Raw genomic sequence first — 16,955 nt, 5'->3', positions numbered from 1 at the left:
CCCGCCGCAATACGATCTCCTTGCTGTGACCTTTGTCCGGCTTTCGTCGCGACCCTATCTTGGTGACGGAGGTGCGGCGGCTTCGTTCGATTGCTCGACCAGTGTGCTGACCCGCATCGTCTCGAAGTTGATCAGATAGTGAAAGAGACAAGTCGAAAGTTTCTGCGCGTGACGCTAATTCGTGATATGAAAGTCTCGCGCCATAGTCGCACGTTGCCCAACACCTCCCACCCATCCTCTACCGGACCGTCCGCATCGAACACCACCCACACTTCGTCTTTCCACGCTCAAGCCGCGACCTCTTTCGTCCAGTATTGACGCGATGTCGGAACAGCGCGACATCACTTCCGTGTATGGCCGCCGCGATAGCGATCCTGACCCGCGACGGAACGCACCCTCGGAGACAGCAAGGCGGACAGATGGTGGAGTTGAGTGTGAGTATAAGTCTACATCGTACTTTCATGTGACCGACCTCGACGTCATGAGCAAGCGCGATACCCTTCAAGCATCCTGCGGTGGCTGCATGACGGGGTGCGACGACCTCGTATGCGCCAGGGTCACACGCCTTCCCTCTCTTGATCAGGTTAGCTGACATTGTATTCGAAGACGACCTTCCAACCGAACGCGAATTACAGCTGTGCAGCGTGCGAGTAGAGACGGAGCCCAATGTCTTCAAGCCCATTGGTCCGGTGAAGGGTCTGAAGGCACCAATAGAAAACTGCCTGCCGCCATCTGGACCGTACTACGACGAGTATACCCTCGGGAGCCATTTCGGCGAAGCCATGTTCGATGTGCACGCCAACGGCGAGATAAGCGTGTGCATTGTTTGTTGGGGGGCCAAACATGAAGATACCCACAAGAAGTGTAGGAAGAAGTGTCAGGTTTGCAAGAAAAATGACCATCCCGGACAGACTTGTGGTCAAATATACGCGACGATGGCTTGGTGGAGGGCTCGGGGCTACAATGTGATCAAGACAATGCGCGTACGTCCCAGCGTAAGGGAGTTGGTATATCTTGTCGCCGCCAGCGTCGTGCACAGCTTCAAGAAGCTTACGGACCCTGTTGTCCTGAAGGACAATCATCCGCTCGTGCGAGAGCTTTACCGAAAAACCTCGATGCCGCAATATTCGCCGGCGAGAATTGTCTGGCCTAAGCCAAAAGGGCTTCAGAAGCGGTCAAGGTCAGGCGTTCCCAAGCGGCATTCCAGTCAAGCCGCAGAAGGTGTTGGGCCTTCGAATTCGGAGTCCACCCACAGCGTAGACCCCACTCGCGATCCCCGCCTTTTGGCTCGACGCGTGGCGGTGGAAGAGGAGGAGGTACTTGGTGGTGAAATCGCTTCCATCGCCGACCAACCAGTCACACATGAGTCTGGCGATGGCACTGCAGAAGCGAGCACCTCTGTTCAGGAGTTCGCGCATGAGTCTGAGCAGATCCGCTTCTTACAAGCCGAGAATAGGCGCCTAGCTGAAGCTCTCGAGCAAGCTCGTATTGAGCTGATTGCGAAAGATGCTCGCATTGCGGAGTTGATTGGTGGCGGCGGTTCCACGGGCGCGAAGCGGCCCAGGACATGAGGAGTGGTCGATTGCGGCGATGAATTGGAGGGATGAGTGGTACTTGAGGCGATGTGCCATCGCTTTCGTGAGTTAGATACCTGCAGCGTTGATTCTCGCTACAATACCTTTAGAGCAGAATCAAACATCTACTGTAGCTCTACCATACATACACGCCACATGCACACTGATTAAGGTATACGAGTATGATACCTCTGCTGGAACTGCTCTACTCTGAAACTATTATCTGCGTGTCGTAGCAATTGATACAGTACAAAAGTAATTACCGCGTATAGCGCGGGGAAGTTGCGAGACTACTTGACGACGAAGAGAGAGGCTCCAAAGTTGTAAGCCTGCACGCGTGAACATGATGTGCAAAAGATCGCGGTGAAGGTGACTGCGCTAAGAAAAGCAAAAAAGAAAGGGCAAAAAGAAGAAATCGTGCGCTGATAGATGCTCGCCCACGTGAGCGACCTCGTTAATGGTCACTCACCCGGCTACGAATCCGTTGGAGCAAGCTGGTAAAGCCCCGAGGGGCCAGTCCCAGAAGGTGTTACATGTCCTGTGTCACACGATGGAAAACTCTAGAAATGTAAGCAATATAATGTGGGGTACAGTGAGTTACAGGGATTGTTGCCCTTGAGAAGTTCAGGCAACGATCGATATCTGCGCGCAACGTGAAGCTGCCTGCGCACAATCCGTGATTGCGACAGTCGGAACGGGCTACCGGCCACCTGCACATTCGTAGTTCATGTGATCATTCTCGTCGATGTAAAGTCTGGTGCTGCGACGGTATGGTGGAATGTCATTGACGTGCGTGGTTGTGATGGTGCGTGGCTGCTGCGATGCATTGCGATGTACGGCTGGACGAGCGTGTGGAAAGAGTGATGAAGACGCGTCGTCGGAAGATCGGGGATGGAAGTTTGCCGCTAGATTAGTCATCCCACCTCCACTTTCGCAATTCGCTGCACCGGCGCGCCTCACGACATCACGTCCCATGTCCATAAATATCATCCAGAAGTCTACATCGCTTTAGAATGTTACAAACTCTCATTTTGATACTCATGTAGTCTCAAATGACTGGGCACATTTGCCTTCCTATACATACACGCACATCCTTCCACGATCATCGCCGACCCAGCCGCACATAGTAGCCTGCGAGCCAGGCTACTTGCTAATGCTCTAGTATGCGCCACCAGTGTCAGCAGCTTGAGCACGCAGCTGCTCGAGCTCTGCCCTGAGCTTCCGAATCTCACGATCCTTCACAACTGCCTGCATTCTCAAGTTCAGATTCTCGACCTCCTGATCCTGAAGCTTCTTTTCGATGTCTTCTGGGTCAGTCGGGGTTTCGCTGCTGTTGCTGGCGGTATCGGGCTGCGGAAGCGCCAGTTGGCCGGGCGCACCATATGACGTGCGACCCTGGAGACGCGGGTCGAGGCTGTTGTCCACGGATCTTATCGGTATGGTGTATGAGCCCATCGGCGGCGGGAGGGGTTGCTGCTGAGGGGCGTTCGCCACGAGCGTTGGCCCACGGCGCGATGGAATGGACGCCGAGTGATGCCTCGGTTCCGCTTCGAATATCTTCCGCATCAGTGCCTTCGACCTTGGCTTGTCCTTGTAGAAGTTTTGAACGATCGGATGCCTTGGGTTCACAAGAACAGTGTTGTTTGGACCGCGTGCAAGATACATGACACCGATATAAGAGAGGACGGCGAGCTCTTGTTTGTCCGGACGGATTTGTCGATCTCGAAGGGTGTTGGGACCGCATGGAATCTCCTGCTGGCGATACCAGTCTCTATTACAGTAGAATAGGGAACAGCTCTAGCGTCTATGTCAGCAGTGCTACTGCGCATTCACAATAGTACTTACCTCGTCAGGGTGGCGGCGGGTTCCGCAGACCTTGCATACCTTCCCGCAAGACGTGGTCGAATAACCTGCGGCGGGGTGGCAGGTCCAACAGATCATACAGGGTTTGTACTTGAAGAACATCGGGCCAAAGACGGGAAGGAGAGCATTCTGGTCGTAGTATGGTCCCGCAGGTGGTAGGTATCGCTCAATTGGGTACGTGAGGCCGTCAGGCAGTGTCATAGACGAGGGTGAAGAAGGCGTGACAGCGATGTTGCCAGGAAAAGACGGGAGCGATTCCAAGAATCTGTCCGCAGCGTCGGAGCTCGGGAGCTCGCTCTTGATGCCGACTGACTGAACATTGGCACCAGTCGGTTTCCAGCGCGCAGTGGCCTCCGAGTCGGGTTCAGGTGGTTCTGCTATGGGTCAGTAGGGTGGAAAACAGCTTTTTTGGGTTCCTACCTTCAACTTCCATCATTCTGAGGCGCTCACCATGTATGGCTTGCTCGGGGGTTGCAGACTGCGTCTGTTGTCGCTGCATGCCGTCGAGCGCAGAAACAGCAGGACTAGGGGTAGAATGAGGCGGCTTCGGGGCGTACAAGGCTTGCATCAGGTAAAGATTGGCCATCGCGAAGTGTTTGGGTGGGTGATGTCTGTGTGCATGGGTAAGTCGAGTGTTTGGCTGTTTGTTGACGGCGACGCGTCTCGGCTTGGCGTGTTGCTCTCACCTAGTTATCCAGATAGGAAGGCACGGCTGTGACCCGGGAGCACGTGGCCGTGACATTACCTAAGCCACTTAAGACAACCACGAAGAAAGCTTGACAGGCCTGCAGCCCACATTAACATAAAAGCCTGCAAGATAGATGACCTAGCGTTAATGTAGGCTCTAGAATTTATTCTTGCATGAGGTGCACTCTTCTACCATGGGCACTAATGTATCTTCTCTAAACATGTCTCGATCACGTTTGAACCTAAAGAGCAGACTCAATCCCAAGCACAATATGTACAGTACCAAATTGTGCGTAGGATTACCTGGTAGTGCGAAAGTATCTTGTGTTTAGCCCGTGAATCCGAAGACACCAAACCTCTGCTGTTTCTCATCATGCTTTTACATGAAGCTCAGTAAACCATCAAGTGTCGTGTCGCTCCACGCCTCACCGGCCTACCAGTATCTAATCCAAACATTCCATCAATGCGGCAACGTATTCATCATCTCCGATCATTGCGTCTACTCCAACGACCATCCAAGCTTGGCCTTAAGCGTCCTGATCATCCTGTCCTTGTCCTTACTCTCAGCGATGTATTGAAGCTCTCGCTGGTCGGGCTCATGCAGCAGCTTCTCGTAGTGCAGTTGTAGGCTAGCCGTAGGGGACAGAGCAGGATAGCGGAGACTCTCCGATGTAGATGAAGAAGGTATGGTGATAGCGTTGGCAGAAGCGATGATCTGGAGCTGCATGTTGTTGTCTGGCGGAGCTCGTGGCTGGAGCCAAAGACCCGGGATTGACATTAGCGGATGGGACGAAGGCTCTTCGGTGACTTGGCGGATGGCTTGTGCGAGCTGAGGATCGATGAAAGGTAGATCGTGGACCTGAGAGTCTGGAACACAGATTATGACACCGTTGGAGGGACCTACTACCGCCTCATTGGGGTTGACTTTGACTGTCATAGCGGCGCTCCTCTTTCCGTTCTCGTTGACCCATGTGATGGGCGTGCGGGTACGGATGCGATGACTGCGTTGTATGGTATGGCCGGCGTAGTATTCCTTGACATCAGCATTGTCCATGTTCGGCAAGACGTCCATAGAGACATGAGACATGGTCTGTATGATCCCGAGGCCATGAAGATCTGCAACCTGGTTCATTCCGGGCCGTAGCGCGATCATATCGTCTGGGTCTGGAGTACATCCGTGGTCTTTGCGCCACCTGTACGAGCAGTACGCCATAGCGCAGAGCTGGGACAAGTTAGTGATGGAATCGCTGACACAGTGGGAAGAACTTACCGCCTTCGCGTGCTGGTCTTTACAGCCGCACATACCACACGCGTTCGTGCACCCGGTGGGATCTCTGACGCATCTGCATCCAGGCTGTAGACAGTGACTACAAAGACCCTTCCTAGGTATGTCTGGGCCGAAGAGTTCAATGATGTCGAATTGATCGTAGTAGGCACCAGCGGGGGGTAGAAACTGGGTGGGCGGACGACCTCCGAGACCGTTGGGCGACATTACCGCGAGAACACTAGGAGATACCATTAGTACACGAAATTCATAACATGAGCACGGCGGGGAGACACAACGTACCAATTGGAGGATGCTGATTGAAGATGGACGACTTGGAGTACAACACGGGCCGGCAAGCTGGTCATTACTACGCTGCGTGACTGCGCTCATGGCCCGTGCGTCAATACACGGTCACGTAGACTTGCTACTCCCACCTAACAGAAGCTCCACTTCATCCACAATAAACCAGCTTGATACCTCTGGATTGATCTTGGCTAACCTGACATACCATCTACACTGACTCTCGCAGACATGTCACGGCAACCCAACATGTTCGACCGGCCAGCAGCACAACCAGGTCCGTACGGTCCAAACAACCCTCCACCGCCTCCGTCCGAGCCCCCACCGCGTGGACCCAGGGAACGCGAGAACGTGGGTCGAAGTTCCGACGATGTGGACAGCGAGAGAATGCAAGGTCGACGCCGTCCGCAGCTAGCTGTGCGAAAACGAGATTACGCACGGGCGGAAGAAGAACTACGAGTGAGACAGCGAGATCGTAACCGTAGTCGTTCGCCTGCCCGGCGTCAAGATCCGCGAGATGAGCAAGATTGGCGTGGTGAGCGGGCACGGTATCGAGAGCGGTCACCGCTGCGTCGGGAGCCAGTCGACGTGGAGCCGCAGCGAGAGGACCGGAAGCCGGAGAAGGCAGAGTACCAGCGGTGCTTTGCTTGTAACAAGAAAGGTTGGTTGTATACATGTAGATTCCCAAATCTTCCTTGCTAAGACTATCAAGGGCATAGGGTTGCTGATTGTCCAGCCGCCTTCACCGATAAGAAGGGCTGCTTTCGATGTGGAGAGCAAGGGCACATCGCTCGTGCTTGCAAGATTCAAGTTGGCCAGATCAAGACTGATGCTGAGGTTGCTGCGGATGAGGCGAAGGCTATGGCTGGCCGATACGGTGACCGCGATGACGGCAGGCATTGGTCGCCCAGGCAAGATGCTGCTTTCCGAATCAGTCGCACGAGAGATACCAGCCGACTGGAAGCTCACATCCAGCAAGCGTACGGCCAAGCTCAAGATGCGCAGCAACATCATCAAGCGCCTTCGCGTCCAGAGTACTTCGTCGAGGACGAAGTGGACTGGGACGACGACGCTCTAGAGACGGCCCACGTTGCTCCCGCGGTGAGAATGAGTACCGGTCGGAAGATGCCACAGCCTGAGTATCCGAGGCATGAGGAGCCGTATCGCCATCAGGAAGTTCCAAAATCCCCTTCTGCAACCACTCAGCATGGGCCAGTTCAGTCAACGCACCGCAGATCCAGCCAAACGCCCAGCACAGCAAAGTCAGCCAAGGAGCCCAAGTTAGGACTACCACACCTCCAAAATCCAGAGAACGGTGAGTTCCCGCCGACAGTGCATGATCTCCGCGGCTACGACTACCGCATCTTCGCCACGTATGCCGCCAAGCCCAAGTCCCAGCGCTTCGTCAACGGTGCCAACGGCAAGATCGCCCCCGGAATGTACGGTTCCGAGCAGCGCCACGACCTGGGGCTTTGCTTCACCACATACCTTACGAAGAAACGCTGTGAGATGGGCGTCAAGTGTCCCTGGCGCCATCACCCGCTTTCGAAGTCTGAGGAGGCCTGGATCATTGAGTACGGCAAGCAGAAGGGCAAGGAGTTCATCGAAAACGTGGATCGGTGGTGGAACTTCCCCGAGGTAAGTCGTTATACATTGTGCTTTTGGTAGGCTTCGCTGACTCCGATAAGACGCCGGTTCCGGGGACCAGTATGGAGGGCCTGGGTGACGGCGAGAACTAGGTAGCTTTGCTCATTTGGAGTTGTCTGACATCGGGAGCTTGGCTTGTATGGGCCCTTGGTTGATATTGGACGACATTGAGATGAGTCAGTTCAGGCGCTTACCCTGGTTGGAGTAGGCTATGTGAGAGCCCCGCCTCGTGTATGATACCAGCCCCGTATTTCATCGATGCCTTGAAGACCAATGAGCATCATATTAGCGAACGTATCAAGGTCTTCAGGCTGCGCACCCCTCAAGACATCCGTAAAGTCCAGCTCCTTGATGACAAAGTGACTCTTGCTATTCCACGCCATGGCAAAGTCAAAAGCGCTCGTTGCCTTCCACAAGTGCGCAGAAAGCGTGACGCGGTTCTTCAAAGAAAGCTCTTTCGCGCAAGACCTCATCTGCCCGCTCAGCAGGGTGTATATGACGGTTACGTGGAAAGCTACCAAGGCCGTACGTCTGGCTGACTCACGGAAGATGTACGACTGCCAGGCTGAGCGAGCGGCTGTACTGGGATAAAGCGGAAGAGTTGCTGGAAGCTCGGGGTCTTCTGCTGCGATGGGTAGGAGGACGACACCCACATCTTCCAGATGCGGTATCAGGGCGTCAGCTCGAGCGTATAGTCGTATGTCACCGCCAAAGATGAGCATGATCTCATACAACATCAGAGCCTGTGTGCGAGCTAGGACCTCGATGGGCGTAGTGGGTATAGAAGTGGTTATGAGCTCTTCTGCGCGACTTGTGATGAATCGTGCGACGTGCTCAGCATTGTTATCGTTCATGGTCACATAAAGGGCACATGCCGCGTGTGCGTCTTGTAATGATCGTGGCATGTGGTCTTCGTAAAGTAAAGGGTGGGCCCATGGTGTGCAACATTGCTCTACCATCATCTTTGGCGCGAGTTTGACGAGCTCGATTGAGTACTCCACTCTGGACTTTGCGAAGGGTGACAGGTGTCTTGCTGAGAAGGGTTGGCTCACTGGGGTATAAGATTTTTGTAAAGTCAACTGATCTTCCTGATGAGCTGGTGTGTTGAACATGTCCGTAAGCGCGTCGAGGGAGTCAGTTGCGGTGCAGAAGTCGAAGTCTAAGATATCGGTGGTGGAGTCGGCTGGCATGCCAGGTAGGTCGAAGTCGAAAGCAAGACCGCCATCATCAATCTCTGGCATCTCCATTGGCGCATTGGATGGACTCAAGCCAGTATGTGTTGCAGATCTGTCGTTCTGCGGAATCGCAGCCTTCGACCTAGGCTGCGGAGGGTAGACACATGGTAAGTGCTGCCTGGCGCATCGTGCGCAGTGAGGCTGTTCGAGACCACATTTCCGCTTTGCCTTTGCGCACTCTGAGCATGACTTCTGCCTACCTTGTGAGTTGGTGGCGCGTGAACGATCTGGTGGCATGATGGACGCGTCTGTTGCTGGCGAGGAAGGAGGTGAGGCTTGCCACGACGCCGCTGATCTTGGCCTGCATCATCGTTAGTCAGCGCTAGTGGGTCGCCCTATCCCGGCTCGGACGACTCCTGAACTCCTCACGACCACCGCCACAAACTGGGCAAGCCGCTCATCACATTCTCATCGTAACTGCGTGCTTCATAGGCCTCCTTTCCTTCGTTTCAAGCTCAAGGAATGGCCGCATCGGCCATTTCTTTCACCAACGGGGCTTCGACCCTGCGAGAGACCGGCTCGCGATCATTGACACGCATGCAACAGGATGCAGAGCTGCTATGGTGTCGCAATGCCTGAGCTAAATAACCGTAGAGATTGGGATGTGTATACAGATCAAGAGAAGAGCTGGCGTGTCCTCCTGCGAGCTTCGCACAGTGCTTGATGCAGCACAGCGAATCTCCTGCGTGTCAAGGCCTCTTGGAACCTAAATTGTTTCCAGTATCGACGCAAGATGACCCTGGACCGAGCTACCATCAAATTTTATCACTCAATGTCCGCTTTCTACCTTGAAGTCGCTTTTAACACGTTTTTTGGTCTTTTTCCGCCTCCATCTCTGCTCCTTTATCAACAGCTTCCGGATATCCAGCAACCTGTGGTATATGGCAAATGCGGAACGCCACGTAGAAGGGCTCGATCTGTCCCAAGTCACTCATCATCCTCTTCGGCACCCTCTCCGCGTCTTTGGTACCAGCTCTTAAACCGATATACCGCGTAGGCTACGGCGACCATGCTCCAGAAGACGGCATCGGATGCAGCTTGCCTCGCGATCTCGGATGCAGACATTGACGTAGCCGAATTCCGGGATACCAGAGCGCGTTCATGGTGACTCTTCCAACACTTGCGCATGGCCGCTACTAAGCCTACCAACGCAATCGATATGGCCCAGACACCTCCGAATATAATTGCTGCGCCGTATCCACCCATCATCGCACTGGTGCACGTTGCGAAGACCGAACCTGCAACAACGCTGCCAATACCCGCATGCATGGCCGCGGCTGCGCTGCCTAGAAGAAGTCAGTATTCAATGTTCACGATATACTCTCCGAAATCACATACCTGCGACGATTCCAGCTGGTCCAAAGCCTGTGACCGAGAGCGCTATCGCCGTACATGCAAGTGCAACGAGAGGCACCACGATCAACGCCGTCTTCCACGGATTCATTCTCATCCAGTGGCCGATTGCCCTTGCTGTGCCTATAAATCCAAGCTCCCTCACCTTCGCGATAGCATCGAGTGCAGCGTCTCTAGCTTGCGCGGCCAGAATGGTGGCGTTGTCGGCGGCGCGTCTCCAGAGGATGTTGATGCTAGCAGTCCATGTCGCGCGGAGGTCGCGGTCTTCCGAGGGAGTTCGCAGCGGATCGGCGTTGCCTCTAGCATCTTCCACTGCTGGCACCCGCTCAGTACCTTCATCAACTTCGTCTTCGGAATCTTCGTGCGCTTGTGTCTTCGCGTCCTCCTCTTCATCTTCGTTGGATGCCTCGTACTCAGTCTCTGGCTGATATCGCGGGACAGGTCTCGCTCCTGTAGCGGCGCGTGCAGCTCCCAGGTTCGCGAACAACATTGTCTTCAAGAAAAGTCCCGCCATGTCGTATATGCGGCCAATGGTAATGGACTTGAGGAGATGCGTAGTAATAGGTCACCAGCACTGTCCTTTTTACGACGGCGCTACAACGCGGTGAAAGGGCAAGTCGTTCCACCGTGAGTCCGAATCGGGAAGCAGGCAGCAAATCTTTACATCACTCCTCATATCAACAAACCACGATTAATCGTTGAGCTACAGCCTGCATGTGGTTGCCGCAAATATTTGGGGACAGGAGCGATCTACGGCTGGCCATCTGGCATATACACGTCGATAACATAACTCATAGGTACTTCGCGGATGCCAACCACAATACATCAACTTCGAGCGTAATCGCCATCCCCTTACTCATCCATAGGCAGACGGCCTGTCTCTTCGGCGATGAGCTTGTCAACCTCGTCTTGGATGAAAGCACGATGTATCGCTCTGGCCTCCTCCAACTCGCGCATCAACCTTTCTCGCTCCCACAAAGTCCAAGCCGCCAGATCGGAGCATGTCTTTTCCGCCTTCGCGCGAGCCTTGTTTGCCGTTTCCAGCTCCTGCCTCAATCTTGTATTCTGCTCCAAGATAAGCTCAAACGCCTCCTTGGTGATGCGTTCGCAACCGGGTGCGGGAGTTGAAGAATCTGGTTGGAACATGGAGGGTATAGCAGAGTATTGTGGAACAGGGAAAGTCTCGGCTGTTAAGTATGGATCGTTGCTGGCGCTGCTGATCGAATTCAACCAGTCATTCACCTGATTCACGCCATCCTCGTGATATGCGGGACGAAATGCGAGACTGATGGTGCGCTCGGGATCCTGGAGGCTCGCATGACTGGAGAATGTGGTTTGGTAGTGTTGCTGTTGCTGCTATCTTTTGGTCAGTGTTGTTGTTGTTGTGGTACGACGAGGTGTCAGTGAAAGACTTTCATGGACAGCAGCCTCTTCCCCATCGTCCTCCATCCTATCGGTATCAACACGATTTGGCTCCATGCCTACACATTGGCGTCCTCCAAGATGGTTGCGGTGTCTTTAGGGGCTCGGATAACGCGACTACGTCAGAAAAGGCGCAGTGAAGACGGAGACGCGTCGGTGACTGAGGACTACACTCACGTGCCTGCTGAGTGAGCGCCTGCGCTAGCGTCTACTAGCGCATTTCTCTGTCTATTTCAGCCCCGTCCCCCTCCTCCACCTTTCCTCTCGCTACCTGTGTTGACTTGATTTGACTCTACGCGCAAAGCATCAGCTTACCGCACGAGCGGACGAGGACTGCACGGCCACGGTTCAAGGCAGATTCGAAACCAAGCCCTTAACGATCGGGAACCTAGACGTCGCAAGCCTCCACCCGGTGAGCTGTGGCTATAGGTATCTCCTCTGCAAGTGCGAGGGCATCCCGCCACGAACCAAGAAAGCAAGCCTTTGCACGCAGCGTAGTAGCGAGGGTCTGTTGTTATGTTGTGACGTCAGGCTCATTACATTATGGTTTTTGTATCACGTATAAGCTATGCTTTAATACCGCTAGAGCCAACTGGTGTGGATATGTACTGCGAAGCGCTGGAAGGGGTGACACGACCGACCTTTTCGCATCAGGCAGGTACATGCATTGCAGGACCTAAGCTTCACCCAAGCTATGGCTAGAAACATACTAGAGAGTTAGAGAGACACTGAACCTCATTCTGCAATCTACGCTGATATCCCAGTCGTTTCCTGCATTCTTGACAAACGTACAGGGGCCTACAATGTATTCCGTCTGTGGATATTGGTCATCGTTGCTTGTCGCAGCACCTTCTCGGTCACTGGTCACTCCTTTGATGATAGCTGGTAATCATTACGAGGGAATCTGCAGAGTAGATAGCGATGTCGTTGGGAGGTACTTCACGTAATGTCGGACTCTAGTAATTGTAAGAAAAGGCATCTGCATTGAAATAGCTGCAATTGAAGTAATGTGGGGAGTAAGTCAACGTAAGGAAGTTGGCGGGTATCAAAGACGAACTCAGATTCTCGGTCAAACTAAGGCCATCTCTAAGTGTGTGTGGACGCTAGGAAGAGGATATGAGAGCGCTGTGGATACACATTCTTGTGGATTATGTTGGCACCAATTGTGGCGATATCTATGTGACACCACGCACTGTCTGTCGAGTATAAACTATAACGAAATATCATTTAACATCTCAGAATCACCATTCCAAACCCGACGCGAGTATAGTAAAGTATCAGAAATGGCGAGGCGATGGCGGATGTGTTCAGCATCGATCTGTGTCCAGGGGCGTTCTGGCAATTGGCGTGTGGTCAAGAATTAATACCCTGGATCCCGAAACGCTACACAGCACTGAACAGTTGATCCTTGGTGACAAGTTCGTAGACATAGAAATAATATGATTGCATTACTTAACGGAAGGGGATATCTGAAAAGCATTCCGCAAAAAGTCGTAAATCGTGATAACAGAGGTAGACAAACAGCCGCCCTGCCTTACGGACACCATACTCTCAAAAACATTACTACGCGTGTACGTCCAAAGAAACACCAAAGTGTGACATATTCGTCAATTACCGTGGCCCATACACCGGGTAGGGCGGGTTGGCATACTGCTGTTGCCCGGGCGCCCGCGCATAATCTTGTGGATTGTATGCATATGCCTGTTGGCCCTGCTGGCCGCTTGGCCGCCTCTGGTGAGCGCTGTGCTCTTCCTTTGTCTCTTCCATCGCTGGAAGCTCGGCCGCGAATGCCTTTTGCTCTAGCCCTGGCGACTTCATGCCCTCTGATGGCGCATACGAGCTGGGGCGTGAGCTGGCGGTGCTGTGGGATGCGGTCGACCAGCGCGCATCTTGCGGGTTTGGCGAGTATTGCGATGGCTCGGAGGCGGAGGAGGCGCGGTTATCGTGAGGGGAGAGGTGGGATGGGGAGGGCTGAGGGTGGTAGAAGTCGCCTGGCAACTCCATCACCACGTCGTTGGTGCCCAGGAGCTGCTTTGGTGGGACAGGAGGGCCGGGCTGCTGTGCGGGCTGCGCCCATTGTTGGCTTTGCCTGTGCGGTGACATGGGCATCTGGTAGGGTTGGGTTGGCGATGGTTGTGGTGGCGTGTGGCCGTAAGTCGAGCGATCAGCTGGGTTGACCGTCTTCATGCGCCCGTTCTCCATCATCGCTTGGAGTGCGCCCGAGTCGAGCAGCTCCGCCTTCTTGACTAATCGCTCGATCATGATCGTGCAAGCTGCCTTCATTTCCTTCTTGACAAAGTTCATCATGGCGACGTTGCACTTGATCTCTACATCCTGGCGAATGTAGAGTCCCTCCGGTGGCGCAGACGAGCCCAGCTCTTTCGGCTCAGGTGGCTCGCCAATCTGGTTGCCGCCAATGTGCCACTTCTGGCGCAGGTCGACGTTCGCAGGCGCGTAGGTGTGTGTCTGAAGACCGAACGGCAGGTCGTGGAAGACACCGCGGAACTTGATTGCGCCGCTCCCCATCTTGCCAATGCCGGGTATGTACTGTATGCGCTGCGATATTTCGTACCATGTCGAGTAGTATTCGTCTGCGGGAGCGTCGCGCGGGGCTTTGATGGGCTCGTGGCCGGTGACGAGGGGGTTCAGCTCGATGATCTCGCCGTGGCTGTGGAGGAAGTCGATTGCGAGCTGGCGTGGTATGAACGACGGTATTGGTGTGATTTGCACATACTGCGTCTTCTTGCGCATCATATTCATGGCGGGCGATCAGTGTCGGGTAGGGCCGATGTAAGTGTGAGGTTTCTGCGTCAATTGCTTGAGGATGCGATTTGAGAGAAGAGGCTGCGCCACGACGGCAAAGGTGGGTAGTAATAAGGACGTTGCTGACGGTACCCCTGCTTGTGTAAGTAGGTTTGCAGGCGCTGAGCCGTGGCCGGGTCGTCAGCCCAAGATCGCCGTGACGAAACGCGTCATGCACGTGCATGTGATGTCAGAAACACCCAAGATGCACGAGTAATCTTCTTTTTCTGCTACCCTGCTGCCGTTGATGCGATCAATGACTTGCGAGCGCGGTTTGCTTGACAATGCGGTCTGCTTTCGATCGCTTTCATCATTGCGGCCCTGTAGGGCGGTTGGCGCCCGCTGTGGATCAGCCTAATTATAGGCTTGCAGCTTGGTCGCCGGCAACTGTCAGCTCCATGCAGGTGCTGGTGGGGGCAGGAAATCTGAACTTCATCAGCTTCTCACCGTCGCAAGCCGCACATGGCTTCGAATCACCAAGCCAGAGCTCGACACATGCCGCGACGCCAGTGCTGGTGTCCTTGGTGCCTTTCTTTGCTTTTGCCTAACGCCGGAATCGTGGCCATCCGAAGGCGTAGCGTGACTGCGCCAAGTTGTACTCCTGGGCGGACGCGACGACTGGCATCCAAGTGGCTGAGCCTAGCACGAATTGTCCTATTGTCGTTCCTCTAGTTCGATGCCACGTTCGCAGCGGCGATGGACCTTTCGAAGATGCGATGGGAGAGATTGAGATCCTCGACGTGACGGCATAATCATGTTTCGAAAACAACAAGACCTGAGGCATCAAATCTCCTCGACCCCGCGGAGCCCCTGGATGCCGGCAAGTATGGGAGCGTAGCCAAGGGTTCAACAGTCGCGAGTTGTCGTTCTCGTGAAAGCGCAGCTGGCTCGCATTGATAAAGAGTCAAGAGTGTACTTCCTTTTGACGATCGTAGTAGCTCGTTCGGTGGTACTTGTAGCAGCTAAGAACAGATCCCTTATCGACATGCGACCGAAGGTCGATGAAAGCAGAACGGTGCATGAATGCGACTGGTACCATTCTGCCAGTAAACCAAGGGACCGTGTTCTAGTGCCATTCGAGACGTTCTGAGGTGTCCACTCGAACGATCTGGCTACAAAAAAGAAGATGGAAACAATGCGAGTGGGTGAGAACGAAGATGGAAACAATGCGAGTGGGTGAGAACGAAGATGGTGAGCGTGGGAAGTGAAACATCTCGGAGCGAGTTGCAGAGTTTTGTTCCTGCCTTTGTCGAGACCCTGATGACCCTGACGCTTGTTTGGCTCCAAGGCAGGAGCTACCGCAACCTCGACCGTGGTTCATGCCATGCGCCTCAAGCACGACAACACAACAACACAACCTTGGAACGCTTCATCGAAGCCATGCTCGCCTATGCGCAAAGACTGTCACGCTGCACTTATCTCACCGGACACGGCTCTCTGTGGACGAGACGCAGCATTCGCACCAGCTTTCGCCCAGGGATTGGTATCACGTGGCTCGTAATTCGTCTACAACCCATCGTGAACCATAGAATGGCTACCCAACTCCAATATAACGGGTACACCCACACGACGTCTGTATGAGTCAAAGGCGAGTATAAATTCCACCATCCACGCACCTTCACAATTCAACCACACACACACACACACACAAACATGAACACAACCCCCAACCCCAGAGGCCCCTTCCGTGAAATAGGCCGAGGATGCTGCGGCAGTATCTGGATCCGCGGATTCGACCCCTGGGTCATCAAACGCGAACACATGCATACAAACCGCTCCGTCTTGAACGACCACAACATGCATCGACGAGTTATCGCAGCAGACGAAACACACACGCTACCTGTGCGCATACCGAAATCTTACGAGGTCTTGGAGGCTGATAGTTTCTGGTGGGATAACAATTTCACTTGTTTTCCTGAGGGTGAAGAGGTGAGTAGGAGCTACACGCAGGAGAGGATACCTGCTGTAGGACTGCCTATTCGCGAGATGCTTGTTGATAAGTACTGTCGTGAGACGCTGAAAGATACTACGAGGAAGAGCAAGAAGAATGAAGATTGCCTTATTCGAGTGTACACGGGGAAGCGGAGACCAGAAGGACGCCCGCCTGGCATGTTCTTTAACCTGCGCAACTACGGTCTATGCGTTGATCAAATGGAAGAGCTGGGTATGAATGCTGTTGTCATCGCCAAGACTCTGGCCGAGGCGCTCGCGCATTGTTACTGGAAGGCTGAAGTCGATGCGAATGATGTTGAGTTTGTGCTGGCCCCGGCTACATCATCTATCAGCGGCGACACGCCAACACAAATGTTCAAGCTGCTAGACCAAGACCTCGTCATCTGGATGCTAGACTACGACTGCGTCCGTCCTATGGCTCAAGACGCAACTGGCATCGCGCAAGCAGTCCATGCGTTCTGGCGCAACGATCCGTACTTTCCCCGACCTTTTGCGTACGGCCATACAGATGCTGATACCGAATTATGGCACTCGTTCAAGGCGCACTTCCTCCATGTTAGCAGGCGCATGTTGACAGAGAAAGGGAAAAATCGTCCCGTCAAGAGCACATTGGACCTCCCGCAAGAGTGGATAACACAAGTCGAGGCTGAAGGTCGTCGGCGCGCAGCAAGGCAAGAAGAGCGACGTGAGTGAAAGGGCGGGGTAAGGTGTAGCGACACGTTATTCCTTCACCTGCGGACCAAGTCCAAAAGTCCAAAAAAAAACCGGCAAAAAAAATGAGGAACGACCAGAGTTTCGAACTCGGCTGTTTTCTTAACGGGGGGCCCAGTGAAGGGGAGATAACTGCGGGGG

General features: G+C 54.0%; 9 protein-coding genes across 9 annotated transcripts; 3 read left to right on the top strand and 6 right to left on the bottom strand.

Moving 5' to 3' along the window:
* Positions 1-353: 353 nt before the first annotated feature.
* Positions 354-1,571, top strand: J4E85_009805 (uncharacterized protein; the record flags this gene model as incomplete). Its single annotated transcript, XM_051474023.1, has 2 exons — positions 354-432; positions 556-1,571. 2 exons carry the CDS (start codon positions 354-356, stop codon positions 1,569-1,571), a joined length of 1,095 nt encoding a protein of 364 aa, XP_051322100.1.
* Positions 1,572-2,732: 1,161 nt separating this feature from the next.
* Positions 2,733-4,023, bottom strand: J4E85_009804 (uncharacterized protein; the record flags this gene model as incomplete). The annotated part of the gene is made up of 3 exons (XM_051474022.1): positions 2,733-3,371; positions 3,420-3,811; positions 3,888-4,023. 3 exons carry the CDS (start codon positions 4,021-4,023, stop codon positions 2,733-2,735), a joined length of 1,167 nt encoding a protein of 388 aa, XP_051322099.1.
* Positions 4,024-4,623: 600 nt separating this feature from the next.
* J4E85_009803 (uncharacterized protein) lies at positions 4,624-5,756 on the bottom strand (the record flags this gene model as incomplete). Its single annotated transcript, XM_051474021.1, has 3 exons — positions 4,624-5,346; positions 5,464-5,629; positions 5,692-5,756. The coding sequence occupies 3 exons, from the start codon at positions 5,754-5,756 to the stop codon at positions 4,624-4,626; spliced, it is 954 nt and encodes a 317-aa protein (XP_051322098.1).
* A 184-nt stretch (positions 5,757-5,940) lies between these two features.
* On the top strand, positions 5,941-7,430 carry J4E85_009802 (uncharacterized protein; the record flags this gene model as incomplete). Its single annotated transcript, XM_051474020.1, has 3 exons — positions 5,941-6,352; positions 6,428-7,329; positions 7,380-7,430. The coding sequence occupies 3 exons, from the start codon at positions 5,941-5,943 to the stop codon at positions 7,428-7,430; spliced, it is 1,365 nt and encodes a 454-aa protein (XP_051322097.1).
* A 117-nt stretch (positions 7,431-7,547) lies between these two features.
* On the bottom strand, positions 7,548-8,585 carry J4E85_009801 (uncharacterized protein; the record flags this gene model as incomplete). Its single annotated transcript, XM_051474019.1, has 1 exon — positions 7,548-8,585. One exon carries the CDS (start codon positions 8,583-8,585, stop codon positions 7,548-7,550), a length of 1,038 nt encoding a protein of 345 aa, XP_051322096.1.
* Positions 8,586-9,500: 915 nt separating this feature from the next.
* Positions 9,501-10,440, bottom strand: J4E85_009800 (uncharacterized protein; the record flags this gene model as incomplete). Its single annotated transcript, XM_051474018.1, has 2 exons — positions 9,501-9,859; positions 9,912-10,440. The coding sequence occupies 2 exons, from the start codon at positions 10,438-10,440 to the stop codon at positions 9,501-9,503; spliced, it is 888 nt and encodes a 295-aa protein (XP_051322095.1).
* A 338-nt stretch (positions 10,441-10,778) lies between these two features.
* On the bottom strand, positions 10,779-11,375 carry J4E85_009799 (uncharacterized protein; the record flags this gene model as incomplete). The annotated part of the gene is made up of 2 exons (XM_051474017.1): positions 10,779-11,279; positions 11,349-11,375. 2 exons carry the CDS (start codon positions 11,373-11,375, stop codon positions 10,779-10,781), a joined length of 528 nt encoding a protein of 175 aa, XP_051322094.1.
* A 1,584-nt stretch (positions 11,376-12,959) lies between these two features.
* On the bottom strand, positions 12,960-14,108 carry J4E85_009798 (uncharacterized protein; the record flags this gene model as incomplete). Its single annotated transcript, XM_051474016.1, has 1 exon — positions 12,960-14,108. The coding sequence occupies one exon, from the start codon at positions 14,106-14,108 to the stop codon at positions 12,960-12,962; it is 1,149 nt and encodes a 382-aa protein (XP_051322093.1).
* A 1,695-nt stretch (positions 14,109-15,803) lies between these two features.
* J4E85_009797 (uncharacterized protein) lies at positions 15,804-16,796 on the top strand (the record flags this gene model as incomplete). The annotated part of the gene is made up of 1 exon (XM_051474015.1): positions 15,804-16,796. One exon carries the CDS (start codon positions 15,804-15,806, stop codon positions 16,794-16,796), a length of 993 nt encoding a protein of 330 aa, XP_051322092.1.
* Between the last annotated feature and the right edge of the window lie 159 nt (positions 16,797-16,955).

The sequence above is a fragment of the Alternaria conjuncta genome (genome assembly GCF_024043145.1).
Source record: "Alternaria conjuncta strain BMP 0040 chromosome Unknown scaffold_19, whole genome shotgun sequence".
Lineage (NCBI taxonomy): Eukaryota > Fungi > Ascomycota > Dothideomycetes > Pleosporales > Pleosporaceae > Alternaria > Alternaria conjuncta.
Note: the sequence above shows the minus strand (reverse complement) of the source record. Positions and strands in the feature narration are given on the sequence as shown.